This window comes from Gadus morhua, chromosome 7, assembly GCF_902167405.1.
Source record: "Gadus morhua chromosome 7, gadMor3.0, whole genome shotgun sequence".
Lineage (NCBI taxonomy): Eukaryota > Metazoa > Chordata > Actinopteri > Gadiformes > Gadidae > Gadus > Gadus morhua.
In genome coordinates, this window is record NC_044054.1 from 28266580 (window position 1) to 28286579 (window position 20000).

The 20000-nt window shown below is 46.2% G+C and overlaps 2 protein-coding genes across 2 annotated transcripts in view; one reads left to right on the forward strand and one right to left on the reverse strand.

Annotated features, from left to right (window-relative positions):
* The window catches only part of rhogb (ras homolog family member Gb), a 6948-nt gene extending 5900 nt beyond the window's left edge, over window positions 1–1048 (reverse strand). The window contains exon 1 of the mRNA XM_030360400.1: window positions 857–1048. The gene's annotated coding sequence lies outside the window, so the exon portion shown is untranslated. The remainder of the gene's footprint in view (window positions 1–856) is intronic.
* Window positions 1049–1504: 456 nt separating this feature from the next.
* The window catches only part of LOC115546702 (stromal interaction molecule 1), a 25732-nt gene continuing 7236 nt past the window's right edge, over window positions 1505–20000 (forward strand). Inside the window, exons 1-8 of the mRNA XM_030360394.1 lie at window positions 1505–1813; window positions 2317–2493; window positions 12050–12180; window positions 12877–12991; window positions 14592–14703; window positions 14989–15104; window positions 15886–16063; window positions 19761–19938. Of these exons, the coding sequence (XP_030216254.1) occupies window positions 2361–2493; window positions 12050–12180; window positions 12877–12991; window positions 14592–14703; window positions 14989–15104; window positions 15886–16063; window positions 19761–19938 (963 nt within the window). The 5' untranslated portion in view covers window positions 1505–1813; window positions 2317–2360. The remainder of the gene's footprint in view (window positions 1814–2316; window positions 2494–12049; window positions 12181–12876; window positions 12992–14591; window positions 14704–14988; window positions 15105–15885; window positions 16064–19760; window positions 19939–20000) is intronic.

Below are 20000 nucleotides of genomic sequence, written 5' to 3' on the forward strand. Positions count from 1 at the left end.
CAGGTAACAAGTAGTGTGTCGGTTAGTCCTGTTGAGAAGAACACCCAACCCACCAGGTGATGTGGGTCTCACCACCAGCCAGGTAAGGCTTGTTTGATTGGACAATGCCATGTTTGATAGGTTTACAAGCGAGCTGATGGTATCAGGTTTACAATATGCTTCCTGGATATCCTATTTATAGCAGGGGCAGCAGGCTGGAACGATAACGGTGTGTGAAGTGTCATTTATTTTACTGTAAAGAGACCGCCATCTGATTGAGACTTGGTTTATTTAGAAACAGCTGCTGTTAGGAGGCAACGAAATAATGTGTTATTTTGTAACGTTCCTAAATTGTTTGTCCTACCATACCTCTCCTGCCCAGCAATATATGTGTGTGTGTGTATTTCTCTATCTCTCTCACACACACACACACACACACACACACACACACACACACACACACACACACACACACACACACACACACACACACACACACGAACATTACTAACACGCACACTGACGCGCGCACGCGCAGTATCAAGTCGGTTCGCACCTACTTTTCTCTCAAAGTTAAGTGTGAAAAGTCATGTCAACATTCTTGGGGAGTGGTCGCCCTCTCCATCAACTGGCAGTGTGTCTTACGTTGAGGTTGAATTATGACCTCAACACAAGAAACAGAAGAAAAATACAAGCAAACCGCCCAACATTCTCAACTGAACTTTTAAGGGATCAGGGATTTATGGGGTCGGCGTTCAATTCATGGACATCGAACCAAGAGATAAAGGCATAAAAACGCAGCTGTAACAATCCATAACAAACACTCTGGCCAGTATATTGGTTCTCTGAGTCGAGCGTGATTATCCCCACAACTTACCGATCATAGCCGTCTTCTCCGCGCTGAGAAGTAGGGTCTGCGCCGGAGAAAAGCAGCGGGTCTGTCTCTCTCGGGCGCTCTCTCTCGTCTCTGGTTGTCAGACGTCGGCCGGGCGGAGCTGAGTAGAGGAAGTATGTTCTACTTGGTGGCGCTGAGGAGAGGAAGTGTTTTAAACGGCCCCGGCTGAGTTTGAGGAAGTTTGTTTGGCCGTCCTTCTTTTGTAAGGGCAGGAGATATTGTAATAAACGCACGGGGCGGACACCAAACCTCCACTCTTGCGTTTAGAGACCATTACATGTTATTTTAAGATGCATGGCCTATGCTAATATATATATATATGCGAAAAACAAATGAGAAACGGCGAGAAAGGCACATTATTTAATAAATAAAAAGATTACACGAAAAAAAAACCGCATAGTTTAGACACTTTTTATTATAATGTCGCATGTTTGTCATAATTCAGGAAAGTTAGTTCCAACCTTAGTGCATGATATACCTGTAAACACTTCCATTCAAACATTCCCAAATGCTACCCCGCCTTTTTTTCTACAGGAACGAAGAAGACCGAGCCCCGCCGACAGGTGCGCTTCCACACTCTGTCCACCAGAGCTCGCCCTTCGACGGCCCAGAGTGCTCTCCAGGGCTTCTGCTCAACTTGGGTTCGGAGTCGGACGCAGAGTTTGACTCAGTGGGAGGGATCGGCGCTTTTGTTTCATGTTCATCCGATCTATTAATTCCGTTTGGAAATCAAAGCGATACTATTTCCTACCTGCCCAGTAGGGCTGGACGGCTGTCGGAGTTTGTTCCTGCTGCGACGGAGCACAATGAGACCGAAATGTGATGTTTTTAAAAGCATAGCAAACGTTTTGGACTGGGGTTTTGCACTGTTCGCCTATTGATATTGGACATAATACAATACATTGGAGGGATCTGAGCTCTTGGTGCATGATATAAAAGGTGAGCAAGATAGCGTACAGAAAGTTTATGCGTAAGGTTAAAGACTATTATGCCCGTAACTTTACTTCCGAGTGCGACAGGCTGCTGTTTTTTCGGTAGGCTACAGATGTGACGAGTCGCCTGTGAATATTTTTGTATTCCTATCAACACGTTGCTTCAGTGTCTTTGCCTGATCACGTTTAAAACGCTGCTCTCTGAAACCCATCTGTTAATCCATCTTATTGATGTGTTTCGGTAAACGGAAGCCAACATGAAAAAAAACGATGCTTCTAATTTAGCCTAGAAGTAGAAAAGTGTCCCCGCTCAAGGGACTTGTGCATTTCTTGCTACATTGGCCTGTCATAATCCTAAAAAAATCTTTTCGACTCGTGTATTGGATGTATTAGATAGGACACATTCAATTTAGATTTTCGTGCAATTACATTTGAATGCTGTGAGGCTGATCTCATTCTTATCAAATTTCCTTTCTTTCCTTAAAAAAAAACTAAAAACGACCCATCTAGGTTTCTCTCTTCCAAGTTTCTGCCCATCGCTCTCCCTGCCAGCCATGGGGTGTTTGCGGGTTGTGAGTGTGGGCCTGCTGTTCGTGTGTGTATGGGTCCAGAGCGCGGCCGACGGTACCCACCAAGACCCCATGGACCGCTCTTTGACGTCCAAGCAAGAAGCAAGCGAGGCTTCAGGTGAGAACGTGTGTGTGTGTGTGTGTGTGTGTGTGTGTGTGTGTGTGTGTGTGTGTGTGTGTGTGTGTGTGTGTGTGTGTGTGTGTGTGTGTGTGTGTGTGTGTGTGTGTGTGTGTGTGTGTGTGTGTGTTACCAGAATGATTGTGTCGTTTATAGAACCAACAGCTGGTTTGTTGGTCATTAGGAAGCCAAAGCGTGACCCTAGCTGCTACACCTTGGTCCCCATCCATGCATGGGGTCTCCTCCCGACTCAGGCTGGGAGACACTGGGGGACAGCTGGTTGCATACTGGGACGAGCGGTATTCATTTAGGAGCCGCAGTGCCCAAAGGCCCTCCCGGCACACCTTTCAACACAAACAAGTCTTGGGCTCTTTACTCTTATGCAATAATCCGTCACAACTATTAGTCCCTAAAACCTGAAATGTGCCTGTACTGAAGATCATGGACCAGCAGTAGTGTGTGATGTTGGTGTTTGCCCACCACTCGGACACATCCAGAGGTTTGTGTTTGTTGACTTTGTGGGAAAAGGTTTGAGTAGCTGAAGCACGAGGCTGGAAGAAGTTTACCCGCTTTGAAAATATCTGGACGAAATCTGGAGATTGTGATTGTGATTGTGAGTGTGAGTGTGAGTGTGTGTGTGTGTGTGTGTGTGTGTGTGTGTGTGTGTGTGTGTGTGTGTGTGTGTGTTTGTGTGAGACAAAGAAACATCCTGCCAAGTGACTGTCGGCAGAAGATGTATAGAAGATGCTCATGATGCAACAGGTCCCAGATCACACCATGCACACCTCCTTCAGATACAGTGAATTACAGAGAAACACATTACAGAGAACAAAGGTGTGTGTGTGTGTGTGTGTGTGTGTGTGTGTGTGTGTGTGTGTGTGTGTGTGTGTGTGTGTGTGTGTGTGTGTGTGTGTGTGTGTGTGTGTGTGTGTGTGTGTGTGTGTGTGTGACACACACATGTGATGATTCCCTCTGGTGCTATTATTAGAATCTCGGCCAGGAGAATCCGTTACATTCCAAAATAAACAACACACACACACAGAAATGGGGCAGTAGGCAGCCATTGACAGCCATTTCTATTCCAATTGAGTGTTTAGCAGTTCCCTAGCTGTGTCTTTGTTTTGCCCAATACATGTAGAGTGTACCAACTGCTGTGGCTAGGTTCGTTTTTTATCCAATAGAGCCCATAAATGTGCAAATCCACAAGTTTTGAGCTGTGAGAAAACGCCGCTGCACATGCCCCTGGATCTAGTGACTGAGATGTGCGGTTACAATGCTGGGGGAGGCGTTAGGCTGCGCTTGAGGCAGCGTGATCAGAGTGCAGACCAACGTGCATGCACACATCCTTCGTATGGATGCAAAAGACTCATCCGTTTCGGTAGGGTTCTTATGCCTCCTCAATCCATTCCTCTCCGCCTGTTGGATTTCAATTGAGCCTGCAGAGTACTCGTGTTCGTACTACGGTTTAAAGAACACTCCCCCCCCCCCCAAACTCACACTTTTGGATATGCTGAGCCTCTGCCTTTCTATATATATAATATATAAATGTATTATTATTATTATTTTTCTATATTTATTGACTACTATTTATTGATTGTATAGTGTTTTGTATTGTGTGACTTGGATTAGTATACTATCTACTGCGAAACAAATTGCCCCATTGGGGGACATAAAGTATCTTTTTGAACTTGAACAAGTACGAGTTGAATGGGTCCACGAAATGCAGATAAAACCTGTGAGTTTCTGAGTCCCATGTTGTGAAATGAGGGGATTGCAGTATTGTTAACAGAGCGTTCAGTTAGTAGCCTAGCTTACAGCCACGGTCCTCGCTCAGAGTTCTTGCAGCGCGCCTCGGTCTCTAAGTCTCTGAGCTTGAGCAGTGGCCTGTGAAAACAGTATCGAAACCTGTGGATTCGTTGGTTTGTGTGGACTAGCGGCGGAAACCACCTGGCCAGAGCAGTCCAGGAGGTCTTATTTGTGTCGTAAAAGGGAAACACATAGCCGTGGGAGCTGCTAAACAGTCGTTTGGAATAGAATGGATGTCAACGGCTGGCCAACCGCAAGTGTGGAACAAATATGGCTGATTAAAATCTCGGCATGGAGAATTTCAGAAACTAACCTGAGGTCCTGGCAAACAGGCCCAGTGCTTTAAACAAACCAGCGGTCCAGATACCTAGGAGACAAGTTGTCGTTTGGAATATTTGGTTCCTGTGTGTGTGTGTGTGTGTGTGTGTGTGTGTGTGTGTGTGTGGGGGCGGGTGTGTGTGGGGGGGCGGGTGTGTTGCAGCGATTGTGTCGGGGGGAGCCATTGCATGCCCACCACAACTTCCTGGATTTGACAACGTTTTTGTGACATCACCGGAAACGAGAGACCGAAATAAACTAGAAGTATGCTCCGTGGGAGGATGAGGGCGTCGTATCATTTATTATAAGCAAGTTCTGTATTTTATGAAGCGCTGATGAGTTAACGAAGCACGTCTGTGACATGTCCTTCTTGTAACTGACACGATCTTCTCCTGCCAATTCCTCAGCCTATTGCGAAACATCTAGAGATGCTTGCCTTACACTTCCTAGAACTGAATAATGGTTGTTAAACTGGATTCATGCAAACTGTGTTGAACAAGCACAGACAGGTCACCAGGCCTCTGTTGGAAAGAGGACGAGTCGTTCCGCTCTTATGGGTCCCTGCAGATCCTTTAGAGATCAGTGGTCACACAGCGGGTTTTACGATGCGGCGCTCGCTGCAGATCTATTGTTTACGGCGGAATGAATGCTTAACAGTGTATTGTTAGTGCTAACGTGGAAAGAATCTACCGCCTCACCATCGTCATGCTGCTGATGCAAGACCGCCCCTCCCTTACCCCTCACATCTCGTGTCACAGAAGGCCGTTCTCTCACCCCCTCTGCTTCCTTCTTTCCATCTCCTGTTTCTGTCTCCCTTGCTCTTTGCTTTGCTGTTTGGTTCACCTCGCTAATCTTTCACAGGCTCTTCGCTCTCTCTCTCCTTTTACTCTCTCTCTCCTTTTTCTCTCTCTCTCTCTCTCTCTCTCTCTCTCTCTCTCTCTCTCTCTCTCTCTCTCTCTCTCTCTCTCTCTCTCTCTCTCTCTTTCCTTTTACTCTCTCTTTTTCTCTGCCTCTACCAGGATTGTTGACATTAGGATTAGTAGCAGAGAAGAACTGTCACATGACACCACACTGCTTACAGCGCTGCACTGTCCAGCCATAGATATTCCCACTTCTATTAATCTTTGTCAATTCATTTCAACCTCCTCCTCACATTTCTGTCTTTTATCTGCAAAATTCGGCATTAAAAAAAACAGGGTCCAACAATCCACCCTGGTACCTGCTTTGATGAAAAACGAAGTGACTCAATAATCTTCAAATGGCTACCGTGGAATAACGCTCAGTGTCCATCTATCTGAGCAGCGGCCTTATCTCGGACTTTGTTTGCAAACGGGGCTGTGGGGTTACACAGCTCCGCAGCTGTCAAACCACGTGGTCCCCCGAGTGATCCTACAGGGCTTTGAGTCTCTTAACATGAAGACTGTTCTAGAATGCATTTGAGCCGGCCTGTTTGTTTTTCTTTACCCACGTGTCACTGATCTGCCCGTGTTCGTCCGGGCCCTCCAACAGGAGGCCGTAGCATGATGTGTCCTGGAAAGGTGATACTTCACTCTCTTCTGCTCGAGGTTTCCTTGCTTTTTACCTTTTAGGGTTATTGGTGAAGTTCCCCCCCCCCCCCCCCTCCATACACACACACACACACACCTCCACCCTCGCATTGTCCAGCCAGGGTGCGCGTTCTGGGCCATGTCAGGGTTCCCCTTTAATCTGGGATCAGGCAGGCCTGCTCGGTTACAGCTGAACTTCCGGGGGGGAGACGGACTACTGTCTCTACCTGATTATCTGTGGCCTTTGCAGACTACCACCGGCGGGCTATGTGTTCGGCAATTATGCGCTCTCGGACAGATACCCGCCTCCTGCAACATGATTGGTTAGAAAGGAATAAGAAGCGAAAGAAAGGGAAACGTTGCTTTCACCCAGATTTGAGATTTTCTGCTTTCAGATTTGAGATTATTTCAAATCAGTTTTTGTGACTAAAGTACCCCTTTTTTATTTTTAAAGATTGTTTTGAAGGTTTCTTCCTTTTTATTGTAGAGTGAGTAAGACGGTAAGGTACAGGAAATAGAGGGGAAGACATGCAGTTAAGGACGCTGCAGTAAGGACTGGGCCTTAGACGCGTTCTACCTGGTGAGTGGAGGGGATACATATATAATATAAATGAATCCCCTTCCAGGCTACCAGGAGGTTGAAGGGGACACAGAGAGACACCGCTGGGCTTGATCGACCCAAGAGGCCCCGCGGCTCTGCCACTTTGCTCACTTGATCAGATCCTGTAAACGGATTTCATTTTTCTTTTGTGTGAAGCACATTGAATTGGCCTTTTCGCTTGTTGTCCCCGCATAGTCGGAGCTGACGCAAAGAAAATGCCGTGTTTACACACAGTGTGTAGTCTTGGTAAGGATGATTGTTAGTTGGTCAGAGAGTCATTCCATTCTGTTCAATTTGACACTGAAACAACACGGTGGGTCATAACAATGTAGATTTCCTCTGTAGACGATAGTAATATCTTGTATTGTTTACCAGGTGATAAAACCTTTTACTGCATCACCACAACAATGATAGTTTTACATAAACTACGCTGTAATTGGCGGTCCCAAAGTAATTGAATACAGCGATAAGGAAATTAACAACAAAAAACAACCTCTTGCTTCCGTGAAGGTAGAAGGAAGTGATTGATAGAACAGATGGATTTACTAAGACTGGAGTATGTCAAGGCTTGATCTGAACTCAAGTTTCGGATTTGGACACACGCACAAATAATTCTGACGGTGCGAGGATCAGTAGTGAGTTTGGCATCTCCTTGTGACCTGAGAGGGTTTGGGAAGTGGCGTGGGTGTGATTCATCAACTTCCATCCACGATTTGGACTGCGTTCACCTGTGTGGACGCCGCGGTCAGGATTAAAGAGCACAGAGAGATGTTCCTCAAACGTGTCTGCCATCAGTGATTAATCCTAATCTACAGCAGGTTTGAACAGCTGTCAAACCTCTTACTGTCTGTTAAGGAGTGACATTGTTTTCTGCGGGGATATCCAAGCGTTGTGATTCTTCCCAGTCCCCACCAGGGTGTTTCTGTGGACGTAAACCCCTGCTGATAAGCGTCTGCACCGCTGCGTTGGTTCCTCAGGCGACTGAGGACGCTGTCCTAATATTTATCCAGCTCCCCAGAGAACTATGCTTGTCCCCCCCTGCTGAGCTACACACTCAGTGACACTCTCACACTGAGACAAAACACACGCACACACAGTATTCTATACTGGACTTTTAAATGTAATTGTTGTATTCCATATTTCACTTCTTAGATATGTAGTACTTAATATTAAACTTTTTGATGTTGATCTAAATTTTGTATTTTACTTAAAAAAAAAAATCATACTTTGCTTTTGGCTTCTTTCTACCTGCAATGGCAATGGAAACCTTTTTTTCCCCATGCCAATAAGGCAGTTTTGAATTGAATAGATAGAGATAGAGAGGGAGGGGGGCGTCTATCTCTGTGTGTCGTCAGTACACACTGTGTTGTGTATTTGTGTTGGCTGTCATGCAGGACTGTGTAAGTGTACCATGTGTGGTAAAGGTCTTGGTGTTGTTGTGTCAGTTAAATAAAGAATGGCCTGGCTGGATGTCAAGTTAAATGCACACACACACTTACACACACTCACACACTGACGCATTTTGAGGTCCACAGCCGATTGTCAGTGCAGAGTGTGGTATTGGTCATCTCTGGTGAAAGGGTCTTGTGTTCTTCAGGGGTGTCATGGAGTTGAGGGAGGCCTCTCTGTAGACCACAGAGCTTCGTTCCCTCCATCACCACTGACATGGACCAGAGCCGCAGTGCCCAGAACCACACGATGGTTCGGCACGGTTAGAAATAAAACAGGAACGAAGGCGGGTTGAGGAAGACATTGCCATTCATCACATGACAGAGTTGCATCGGTGGCATCCTGACTTGCTTTTAGTGTTGATCCAAGTAGATTAGACTCAAACACTAGGCTGACTGTAATAGACTGGAGGATAGAGAGATCAGAGCAGAGGAAATTTGGCAGTACTGACATAGGCCAGGCAAGGCTAGACCACACCAGAATAGACTACAACTGGGCGAGGGGGGGGGGGGGGACGACCTGCCAACAAGTTCAAACAGGCCGTTCTCACTTACTCTCTCACTACCCCTCAAAGGGTTTCTGTCTGTTATGTAGCTGTACTGCCGTTTTAAACTGCTTTCTGTTGTTCTGATGGCAGGCTATCAAGATCCTTGTTCATCGCATTGCAACGGCTCACTTTCGGTATTGCAGGATGTGTTTTGGACGAGGGTGTGATCGTGTTGGTGTAGGCAGGAGAAAAGGCCCCAAATGGCCACAGATAGTCTTTTTTATCTAAAGCGAGTTTAAATATGTTCCTCTTACTCAGAGTCCCCCAATATCCTCCCTCCCACTCTTAACACTAGGACTCACATGAACTTGTTTCCTCTCACTTCTTTTTCACTGTCTTATCATTGACGGGGAAAACATGTTCTGCTATGTACATCAATGACACTGCTGTTTGGTTGAGTTTTTCTGTCTGGGAAGCAGTTTTAAAGGCGGTATCTTTTGCACTTGAAGGCTGTAATCTCGCAGCGGATCTCTCTCTCTCTCGCTCTGTCGTTTGCCCTCTCTCTCATTCGCTCTCTCTCGCTCTCTCTCGTTTTCTCTCTGTCTCTCTAGCTGCTAACTGTCTCCCTCTGTCTCTCTCTGTCTCTGTCTCTGTCTCCCTCTCTCCCCTCCCTTCCCCTCGAGCATTACTGTGTTCCCAGAGGCCCAATGTATTTAATCAAGAACACGTATGAGACGCCATGTTGGTCCCTAGGAAGACACGTGTGTGTTTTATTCAATGTTCTTTGGTGTTTTCAATCGGCACATACACTGCCCATCTGGGACCTATATTCAGTATACATTCCCAAAACGATGTCCCTTCCAAAAGCGGGTTCTAGTAATGACTGAAAATAGAGTTGTTTACACTAGTAATTATTCCACGAAACATGTGATGTCCCCGGCGATTAACAGAGGACGTGTTCCCTCTCGTTAGGATCGCCACATGACCGGCCGTCCGTACGACAAGACCCGCCCTGTTTGTACACAATACAACACCGCACGCACGCACACACACACACACACACCACACACCACACACCACACACCACACACACACACACACACACACGGCTTATCCGGGCCTGTGGTTGAGGCTTAGGAGTTAATATTGACAGTGTGTGTAAGAATTTTTGTGTGTGTGTGATAGCACAATCCCCCCCCCCCCCACTCTATGTCTGCCTGTTTGTCTGTCTCTCTTTGTCTTTCTCTATATCTGTCTGCGTTTTTGTGTTTGCTTGCTTTCTGTATGTGCGCTGTTTAACTCAATTTTTGTCTTGTAGCTGTTTGTCCGTGTGTCCATGCCTTAAAGCATCACATGTTGAATCGTTTTCTGGCCTGTTTCTCAGGCAGAATTCCCCAGATAGGTTAACATGGTCTTATCCCGTAGTTCCCTTGCACACTGTAGGGGGCGCCACTCTAGGTCTCAGACCCCTTGGTAGAAGTTGAGGCTAGACATACAATAGATTTCCAAAAAGCTTGAGGGTTTCAGAATCCAAAGCTAGCTGTTAATAACTATTCTTTGAGCTATAGTTGACAATAGCTCAATGTATTCTATTGTATTGTATTGTATTGTAGTACTTAACTGTGTAGCAACTGCAGTAGCTGCTATCATGGCTGTAACACGGGGAATTGACTGACCTAGCGATTGTGGTACTTGCACTTGGTTCTATGAACATCCTATCTGCACCGACAGCGATATATTGATGCACTTCTTATGACAAATGTACTTATTGTAAGTCGCTTTGGATAAAAGCGTCTGCTAAATGCCCTAAATGTAAATGTAAATGCAATAGAGAAATGTATTTGGATGAAATACTAGTCAGTATGACGCCACTGCAGACATATGTCATAGCTACGTAATCGATCCGTATAGCAGAGGTAAGTGCAAATATATGATGTATGTGTATAAAGGACAATTTGTTAGATCTATATCATATTATTGGAAGTATTTCAACTAATGGTAACTCAATTTGTACCAAGAGAGCACATGTTTTGGAAGAGTTGGAACTTCAAACATCTATAACTCTATCAGGGTAAGCAGTTCCATGATAAACATAGCATTGAAAGTAAAAAAGAGACAATGACATCTATTTCTGTCATCTCTCTCTCGCTCTCTCTCTCTCTCTCTCTCTCTCTTGCTCTCGCTCTCGCTCTCTCGCTCTCTCTCTCAATGGGGTAAGTTTGTCCTCTTCTTGGGGTTTTGCAAGTCTTGTCTGTGCTCTTAAAAGGTTTATACTAACAAACTGTCACTAGTATCTCTCTGTCTAACCTATAGTTCCTCCCTCGTTTCCTGTGCCCGGTCAAACCTCCAGTCTGTACTCTGCATAGATCTCTGTATGGTAGATAGTGTCCAAAGACTAAAGACACCATTGAGGCAGCTTCTAGGACATGTCTCTGTGAAGATTTAGTAAACATTCGTTATCTAATGTTTTTGTACCTAAATTAGATTGTGAAACAAATCCATTGAATAAACTTTTGAATAGTGAATATTTACCTAGTTAGTATAATAGTTACACAATTAGCATTTCTTTTTCTCACAGGTATGCAGGTCTGTGTCTCTGCGTATAGTTTTTGTTGATTGTGTCTTTCTGCATACATGTTTTACCGACTCTTTGTGTGTGTATATGTGTGCGTACTGCGTGATAGTGTCTCGTTGTGTAGATCTGTGTAACAGACTGTGTCTCTCTGCATAGATCTGTGTGAAACAGACTCTGTCTCTCTGTATAGATCTGGGTAATGGTGTGTCTATCTGTGCAGATCTGAGTAACAGACTGTGTCTCTCTGCATAGATCTGTGTGAAACAGACTGTCTCTGCATAGACATGTGTGTAATAGACTGCTCTCTGCATAGATCTGGGTAATATACTGTGTCCCTCTGCGTAGATCTGGGTAATAGACTGTGTCTCTCTTTGCAGATCTGTGTAATAGACTGTGTCTCTCTGCATAGATCTGTGTGTAATAGACTGTGTGTCTCTCTGCATAAATCTGTCTGTAATAGACTGTGTCTCTGCATAGATCTGTGTGAAGCAGACTGTGTCTCTCTGCGTAGATCTGTATGTAATACACTGTCTCTCTGCATAGATCTGTGTGTAATAGACTCTGTCTCTCTGCATAGATCTGGGTAATAGACTGTGTCTCTGTCTCTGCATAGATCTGGGTAATAGATTTTCTCTCTGAATATGTATTTTTAACAGTATGTGTCCCTCTGCATAGATCTGTGTATGATAGACTGTGTCTCTCTGCATAGATCTGTGAGTAATAGACTGTGTCTCTGAATGTATATATTTAATAGAATGCGTCTCTCTTCATAGATCTGTGTGTGATAGACCAGCTGCTGTGTGAGGATGAGAACATGATGCTGAGTTTCGAGGCGATTCACAGCATCCACAAACTGATGGACGACGACGCTGATGGGTCAGTGGACACCAAGGAGACGGACGGGGTAAGACACACACACGTACACACACACGTACACGTACACACACACATGTACACACACACACACACACACGTACACGTACACGTACACACGTACACACACTTACACACACGTTCAGACTCACACACATTACACATACACACACACACACACACATTCTCACTCACTCACTCACTCACTAGATGGATAAGAAAACATATCCATATATAGTATGTGAAATCCACCTGATTGTATGCAAAACTTAAATGTCAGCAATACAGCATCACACCATGGCCGTATTGAATACATGATGATGTGATGCATGTATATTGTCACACTAACAACTTTGTATTTAAATGTATTTGAATTTAGAATGTTGCGCTGCAGCTGGATAAGGATAAGCTATTAAAGGCTCAGATGTGGTTCCACGTTGACTCAACGCAAGGGGGTTTACGGACCCCCGTTACGTCCTCGCGGACCCTCCGTGCGTCCACCGCAAGGGCCTGACGTGCGGCTGACGCGCGCAAAAATTGTAACCTTGCGTCGAAGAGACGCAGCAGCAAGGGCTGTGATTGGTCCGCTCACTAAAACCCGACGCAGAACAAAAACAGGTTCACGACTGTGTCAAAGTGCCGAACCATAACTGAGCCTTAACACAATTCTCTCTCTCTCTCTCTCTCTCGCTCTCTCGCTCTCTCGCTCTCTCGCTCTCTCTCTCAGTTTCTGCGTGAGGACATGAACTCCAAAGACCCCCGGGCCAAGCATAACAGCTTCCACCGGGCGGACCTTCTCATCAGCCTGGAGGACATGTGGACGTCCTGGAAGAGCTCCCCAGGTCTGGACCCCCCCGGGACCACAGGGCAGTAGATCAGTAGTGGGATCGCTGGCCTGGAGACCCCCCTGATCACATGACCTGCCTCTCTCTCTGATTCGCTAGAGCGATCGGTCGGCCGCATCCATTTCCTGAAAACACAAAGTTTCCTTGGGCCAATCAGGGACTGTTTGGTAGTCGATGAGCATGACAAAATACAGGCCACCGCTACAAAAACAGCTCTCCAGTAGTAACGAGCCGTCACGGTAGCATTAGCAGAGTACACAAAGCCATAACTGCAGTTATTGCAGAAGTAGACTCGGTAGCAACCCTTTTAACAAGAGTATGCACTGTTTCTTGGGAGGGGAAGACGTTTTTTCGCCATGCTTTGAAGTGGATCGTCCCGCTGATTGGCCGAAGGTCGAAGTGGGCGGGCTAGAGGTCCGGAAGGTTCCGTGTAGCCCAACAGAACGCAAGGTCATGTGATCAGGAGGGTCTCCTGGCTACGGGGTTCGCTGGCTGACCCCCTCGAAATGAACCCTCTCCCTCCATGCGCTCATCTGAGTAACGGATGGACAGCGAGGGCCGAAGGGGTCTTTAACGTGTCACAGATGTCGTAAGGGATGAGCTCATGGTTCCACCCACGGTTAGAGCCTGCGTTCTTCATGGGAAACGGATTGTACGGACTGATCTGTTCCAGTCGGGTGTTGAGGACATACATTCTGATATAATTAAGATTACTACTGATGTTTGTTTGTTTGTATGTTTCGTTTATGCATGAGTTAAATTATGATGAACTAAGGGCTGTTAAGGGCAGTCCATCTACACTGAGTCCCGCTAGCTTATTGCCAACGGAAGTGTAGCTTGCGTAGTTTCACTGCCATATATAGGCACAGGGTCTTTGCAACTTGGAGCAACTCCAAGAATTATTTTATGAAGATAGAAAATGTGTAAAATATATGAGCTGACAAATTTAAACATGGAAGACATTTGTACTCGCACAACTATTTACTGATGCACACAACTGATTTGTGACCCAAATAAAATAAGAAATGTGGTTGATTTGTGAGTCTACAAATCTGGTTGAGGTTCAGTTAAGTGCAATCCAGTTGCACCACTGTCCCCAGCAAATTGGATTCACTCGGTTTGTCATATTAACATACATATATCAACGTATTATGTAAACGCAGATGTTCAGTTGAAAGTAAACCCCTACGAGATCATTAAGGCAGTGCGCGACGACAACTCAATCAGCAGGCAGTTTTCTCGGAAGTCTACCCTTCAGTCATTCCGAATAGTAATTATTATCATTAGTTGATGTACCATTTTAAGTTTGGTACATCAAATTGCTTTGCTTCATAGTTCGTTGTACGCATCTGAAGATAGTGAGATTACTAAATAAAGGGGCGCTTCGTAAGAGTAACGTTTTTACCCGATTACCACAGCAAGCAGAGGCACAGCCCAGCATCAAGTTATTGCTCCTTGTTTATTTGTGTGTGTGTGTGTGTGTGTGTGTGTGTGTGTGTGTGTGTGTGTGTGTGTGTGTGTGTGTGTGTGTGTGTGTGTGTGTGTGTGTGTGTGTGTGTGTGTGTGTGTGTGTGTGTGTGTGTGTGTCTATATCTAGTATATAACTGGACGCTTGAGGACATGGAGACCTGGCTACTGAGCTGCGTTGAGCTGCCTCAGTACATGGACACCTTCAAAAAACACAACATCGACGGCAAGGCCTTACCCAGGTAGGACACACACACACACACACACACACACACACACACACACACACACACACACACACACACACACACAGTACACACACACAGTACACACACAGTACACATCTGGGGCCTTATGTTAGGACCTCTCCCCACTGGGTTATTGGGAGTTTTTCTTGGCCCATGTCAGGGTCCTGGGTGCCATCTCGGGTCATGTGGTTTATGAAGCCCTCTGAAAAGTGCTCTGTTTAATAATAATTATATTTCTTCCTCTCTCTGTCTCTCTCTGTCGCTGTGACTCTTTACCAGGCTCACTGTGAAGAACTCCACCCTCTTTGTCTTGCTGCTGAAGATTTTGGACCGGAGCCACGTGCAGAAACTCCAGCTGAAAGCTCTGGACACGGTCCTGTTTGGCCCACCCCTGGGTACGTGTGTGTGTGTGTGTGTGTGTGTGTGTGTGTGTGTGTGTGTGTGTGTGTGTGTGTGTGTGTGTGTGTGTGTGTGTGTGTGTGTGTGTGTGTGTGTGTGTGTGTGTGTGTGTGTGTGTGGACATCCAGCCAGAACCATTCTTCATTTAACTGAGGCAAAAACACCAAGACCTATGCCACCCACTGTACACTTAAATAGTCCCGCATGACAGCCAACGCAAATACACAACACAGTGTGTAGTTACTTATGTGCTCACTGAGATAGATGCTCCCCTCTCGCTCTCTCTCTATCTCTCTCTCTATTTAATTCAATTGAAAACGGCTTTATTGGCATGGGAAACAAAAGTTTAAGTTTCCAATCCGTGTGTAAAAAGAAGCTAAACGGATAGAATGAATTGGATCAAATGTAAAAAGTTAAAAATACAAAATGTTAAAATTCAAAAAGTTTAACATTATAAACTTTTACATTTATAAAGAGTGAAATATGGAATACAACAAATGATATTTAAACGTTCCGTGTAAAATGTCTCCTCTGAATGGGTTAAGTACAGCTGCTTTGGTTTGAGGATATGTGCAATAGTGCAATTATCATGAGCAGACAGAAAAAAAAGTGCAGTTTCGTGATTGCAAAAATGTACTGATGTACTTTCTGTCTGCCTGCCTGCCTGTCTGTCTGTCTGTCTGTCTGTCTGTCTGTCTGTCTGTCTGTCTCTTTCTCTCTCTCCTCTCTCTCTCTCGTCTCCCCCCCCCCCCTCTCCCCCCCCCCCCCCCCCCCCAGCGGGCAGACAGAGCCTGTGGAAGGACCTGGCCCTGGGCTGCTCGGTGCTGATGGCGCTGGCCGGCTGTTGGTTCGCCTGCACCCAGAGCCGGCGGTCCCGGGACCACCTGGGCCAGCTGATGAAGGACCTGGAGGGCCTGCAGTGCGCCGAGCAGAGCCTGCTGGACCTGCAGGAGAGGTCCGCACGCACACGCACACGCGCACGCGCAAGAACACGAGCGCACAACACACTAGCACACACAAACAGACACACACATGGGCACACACACACACGCGCGCGAGTACACACACACGAGCGGACAGACACACTCGCACACACACTCACACACACATGAACACATACGAACGCAAGAACACGAGCGCACAAAACACTAGCACACACAGACACACACACGAGTACACCCACACAAACACACATAAAAACCCACGAGCAGACGCACGCACACACACACACACACACTCTGTCAGGGTCGGAACTCGTCCGGCTGAAGGCGGTGTTGTGCGGCGTCACACGTTGACACCTTTAGCTTGGCGTCCGTCCTTCCTGTGACTGGGTCACAGCTGCTAGCCGCTCCGTACAGAACTTCCTGTCCCCCAAACCCTCACCTGACAGTTGGTGTCGGCCGCCAGGATGTCTGGGCATGACCGGGTTGAGTCGTCCGGGTCGGGCTCCGGTTCCACCGGGGTTTCCATTCAGCTTTCTTTTTATTATGATCGAGAATGTTGGCTGTCGGTCGTAGCTTAGCAGGAGTCTCGCGGTCTGATCGGCGTAGGTGTGTAGTCCCCAGTTGTCTGCTCAAGGGGACAACCTCGCCACTTCAGATCAGATGGATCGTGTATATAAACGGGTGCATCACCTGTTTTCCATACGCCATTAGCCGCTAACTGGGTAATTAGCAGCTCGTCGTAGCCTGCGACAGGTTTAAAAATAGCTCAACGGGAGCTATTCTGGGAACGACTCGATAGTGTCGTTAACTTGTCTTGCGTCACATTTCTATATATATTCAACACAATATTCGGTGTTGTGAGTGACGTGCTTCCGCCGCTCACTGAGTTTGTGTGTGATCCCTCTGCGTGAAGGGTTCGAGCTTTGCAAGCTCTGCTCAGCTCGTCCATTGATGACAGTTGAAACACAGTTGTAGCTCATAACGTAAGTGATGGGTCTGTTTGTTTGACGTATGGCAGTGCACCAGTATGGACACAACCAGTCAAGTGAATTTGAATTGGCCAGGCCGTTGCTTAGGACAGACATAAACCAATCTAATTAAAGGAACAGGAAGTTAAGTTTCCCACTATAAACAATAAAGCAAAGGGTCCATTATTGCAAGTGTGTTGTGTTGTACATTGCTCTTCGGTTTTTCGTGTGTGTGTGTGTGTGTGTGTGTGTGTGTGTGTGTGTGTGTGTGTGTGTGTGTGTGTGTGTGTGTGTGTGTGTGTGTGTGTGTGTGTGTGTGTGTGTGTGCGTGTGTGTGTGTGTGTGCTATTGTGAGACTGATCTTGCTGTCAGGGATTGTGTTGGCTGTCTGAACTCCTTACATGGTCAAAGAACAGCCAGCCTCTTCGAATATACAGCTTCTCTAGTTCAGGACGGACACACACCCGCACATACTCACACTCACTCTTAAACACCCACACGCACTCAGGCACACTGACACACACACTGTTGGTTGCAAACACACACACACCCAATGTCTGTGGCAGACACACACACACACACACACACTGCACATTACCTATAGTGACATATGCAAATAAACATACTTCCTCTATTAACAGTAACACACGCATTTTTCACAACTTAAAACAATACATTTCTTACACACACACACACACACACACACACACACACACACACACACACACACACACAGGCGCGTACGTACACAAATTAATGTTTTTTTCTGCAACATCACCTGTTGCAACAAACCCACTGACACCTACATGGGAACTGCTATCAAGAGCACATATGTGCTCACTGGGTTATTGAGTCATTCTTTCGGTCTTCCCTCTTTTTTTCTACCCTTCTTTCTTCATTTCTGTGTTGTAAAAACCGAGGTTCCCCTTCGTGTCTCCATGCCTGTCGTGCGTCTGCCGTAAGAGACGTTTGCATTCGGTTGACATGACAACCTTTTTATTGTGGACAGGGAGGTGTGACCTGTCATGCCATCTTCTCATTGTTAGCGCAAATTAAACACACGCTCTCTGTATACAAGCCGATAAAAGCACTGGGTACTTGATTAACAATGTGCACGGTCGGGCCACAAAAGCACACACGCACACGTGCACGCACACAAACACTCAAGCAGACGTAAACACAGATAGTCCATTTGTATAATTGAATTATGCCTCCATATTTCCGCTTGTTGATTCCCTAGCCCATTGCAGAAGTTTGGCATGCCTCCTAAAATAGCATGCTTTTTATTTTTTCAATTTTTCTCTCTCTCTGTCGCACTCTTTCTCTTCAGCCTCTCTCGATTCCACTTTCCATCTATCTTTCTCTCTGCTCTCTCACATTTTTGTATTATTACTGCACTATCTCACTTTCTCTCTCTCCTTTGACAAATTAATGGAAACACACAAAGACACATTCCCTCGCTAATAGGGCCTCAGCAGTTTTCTAAACAACGACAGCGCCACCTGCTGGTGCCAAACAAAAAACCACCCAGGGCTGGTGATGGAAGGTGACTCGAGGCCTGGCAGTGGCTCACACATTGCAGACAAGGTGCACAGTTGACAGGTTTCAATTGACAACTGAGAAGGGCACATCACAAGAGGTCTTCGACATGACACTGGCAAACATGACACCAGTGAACAGCAAATAAAGACGAGGACACGAAGTACAGTGAAATTGCACCGTAATCCTAATGGAGATCAGACATAAGAAAACACATGAGAAACCCTGAAAAGTAGACCTTTGAGGGGCGACATGACCTCATTGCCATGTTGGCGCCTCACCAAATGGCCATGATCGCCTTCTACGGGGTATAATTGTTGGAAGTGGATCTCTATTCCTTGAGGTACAATGTTCAAAATAATATTTTTTTTAAGTCCGTGTTCCCATTCGAGCTGAACAGGGGATTCGCTTTATGGATGAGATGGACTACAATCTAGTAGGGGTTAATGTGCATGATATGGAGTGTAAGGCTTGTATCGGCATATTTCTATCAAGGAAATATTGCATGGCGTACATTCGCGGAATAGCGTTTAACCGACTTAACCGGTATTTTCAGGCGCCGACAAGCAAGTGCAGCAACGACAAGCAATTCTCTTTCAAGTGAAAGTCGACTCCTCGACTCGGCGTGAACCCTAGTAGTGAATTTACACTTAGCCTCTTGACCTCGAGGTTCCCCACATTCGGGAAGACCGCGATCAGTCTCGCAGCAAAAGGCGTACAACACTGCCCTTACTATGTAGAAATAGTCATATCAAATTAAACATGAGAAACTCAGCTACAAGCATGTCATTTTTTTTTTACACACACACAAAACCCAACCCAACTCAAAACTCAAGCATATTAATTAGACAAATTAGACAATTTTAAAATAGGCTGGAGCTTAAGAGGTTAGACAACGACCCCTGCAGTTCAAGGCTCTCCGTGTCGCGGGTATTGTTTGCGCGTTAGCATTAAGCTAACGCTGCAGAAGCCGCTCTTAGTTTAGTTTAGGTTTGTTTATTTGTTTATACTTTCGTGGACAGTCCCCTTTTGATTAACTGTACAGTAAAATGAGCAGCTTTAGCCTATTTTTTTTGTCTATTTGGCTAATTTCCCGCTGTGGTCCTCGGCCAGTTGTCAACAGGCAACCTGAATTACATGAATTAAAATTAAAATCTCGATATATATATATCCAAGATTAACCGATCCCGTGCCCCTCCAGGCTCCAGCGGGCCCACGAGGAGCAGCGCACCGTGGAGACGGAGAAGGAGACCATGGAGGAGAAGCTCCGGGACGAGATCAGCACGGCCAAGCAGGAGGCGCAGCGGCTGAAGGCGCTGCGCGAGGGCACGGAGAACGAGAGGAGCCGGCAGAAGTACGCCGAGCAGGAGCTGGAGCAGGTGGGGGTCCGGGGGTCCGCCGCCGCGGCGGTGTGGAGGGGGTGGGGCGCGGTACCGCTGGA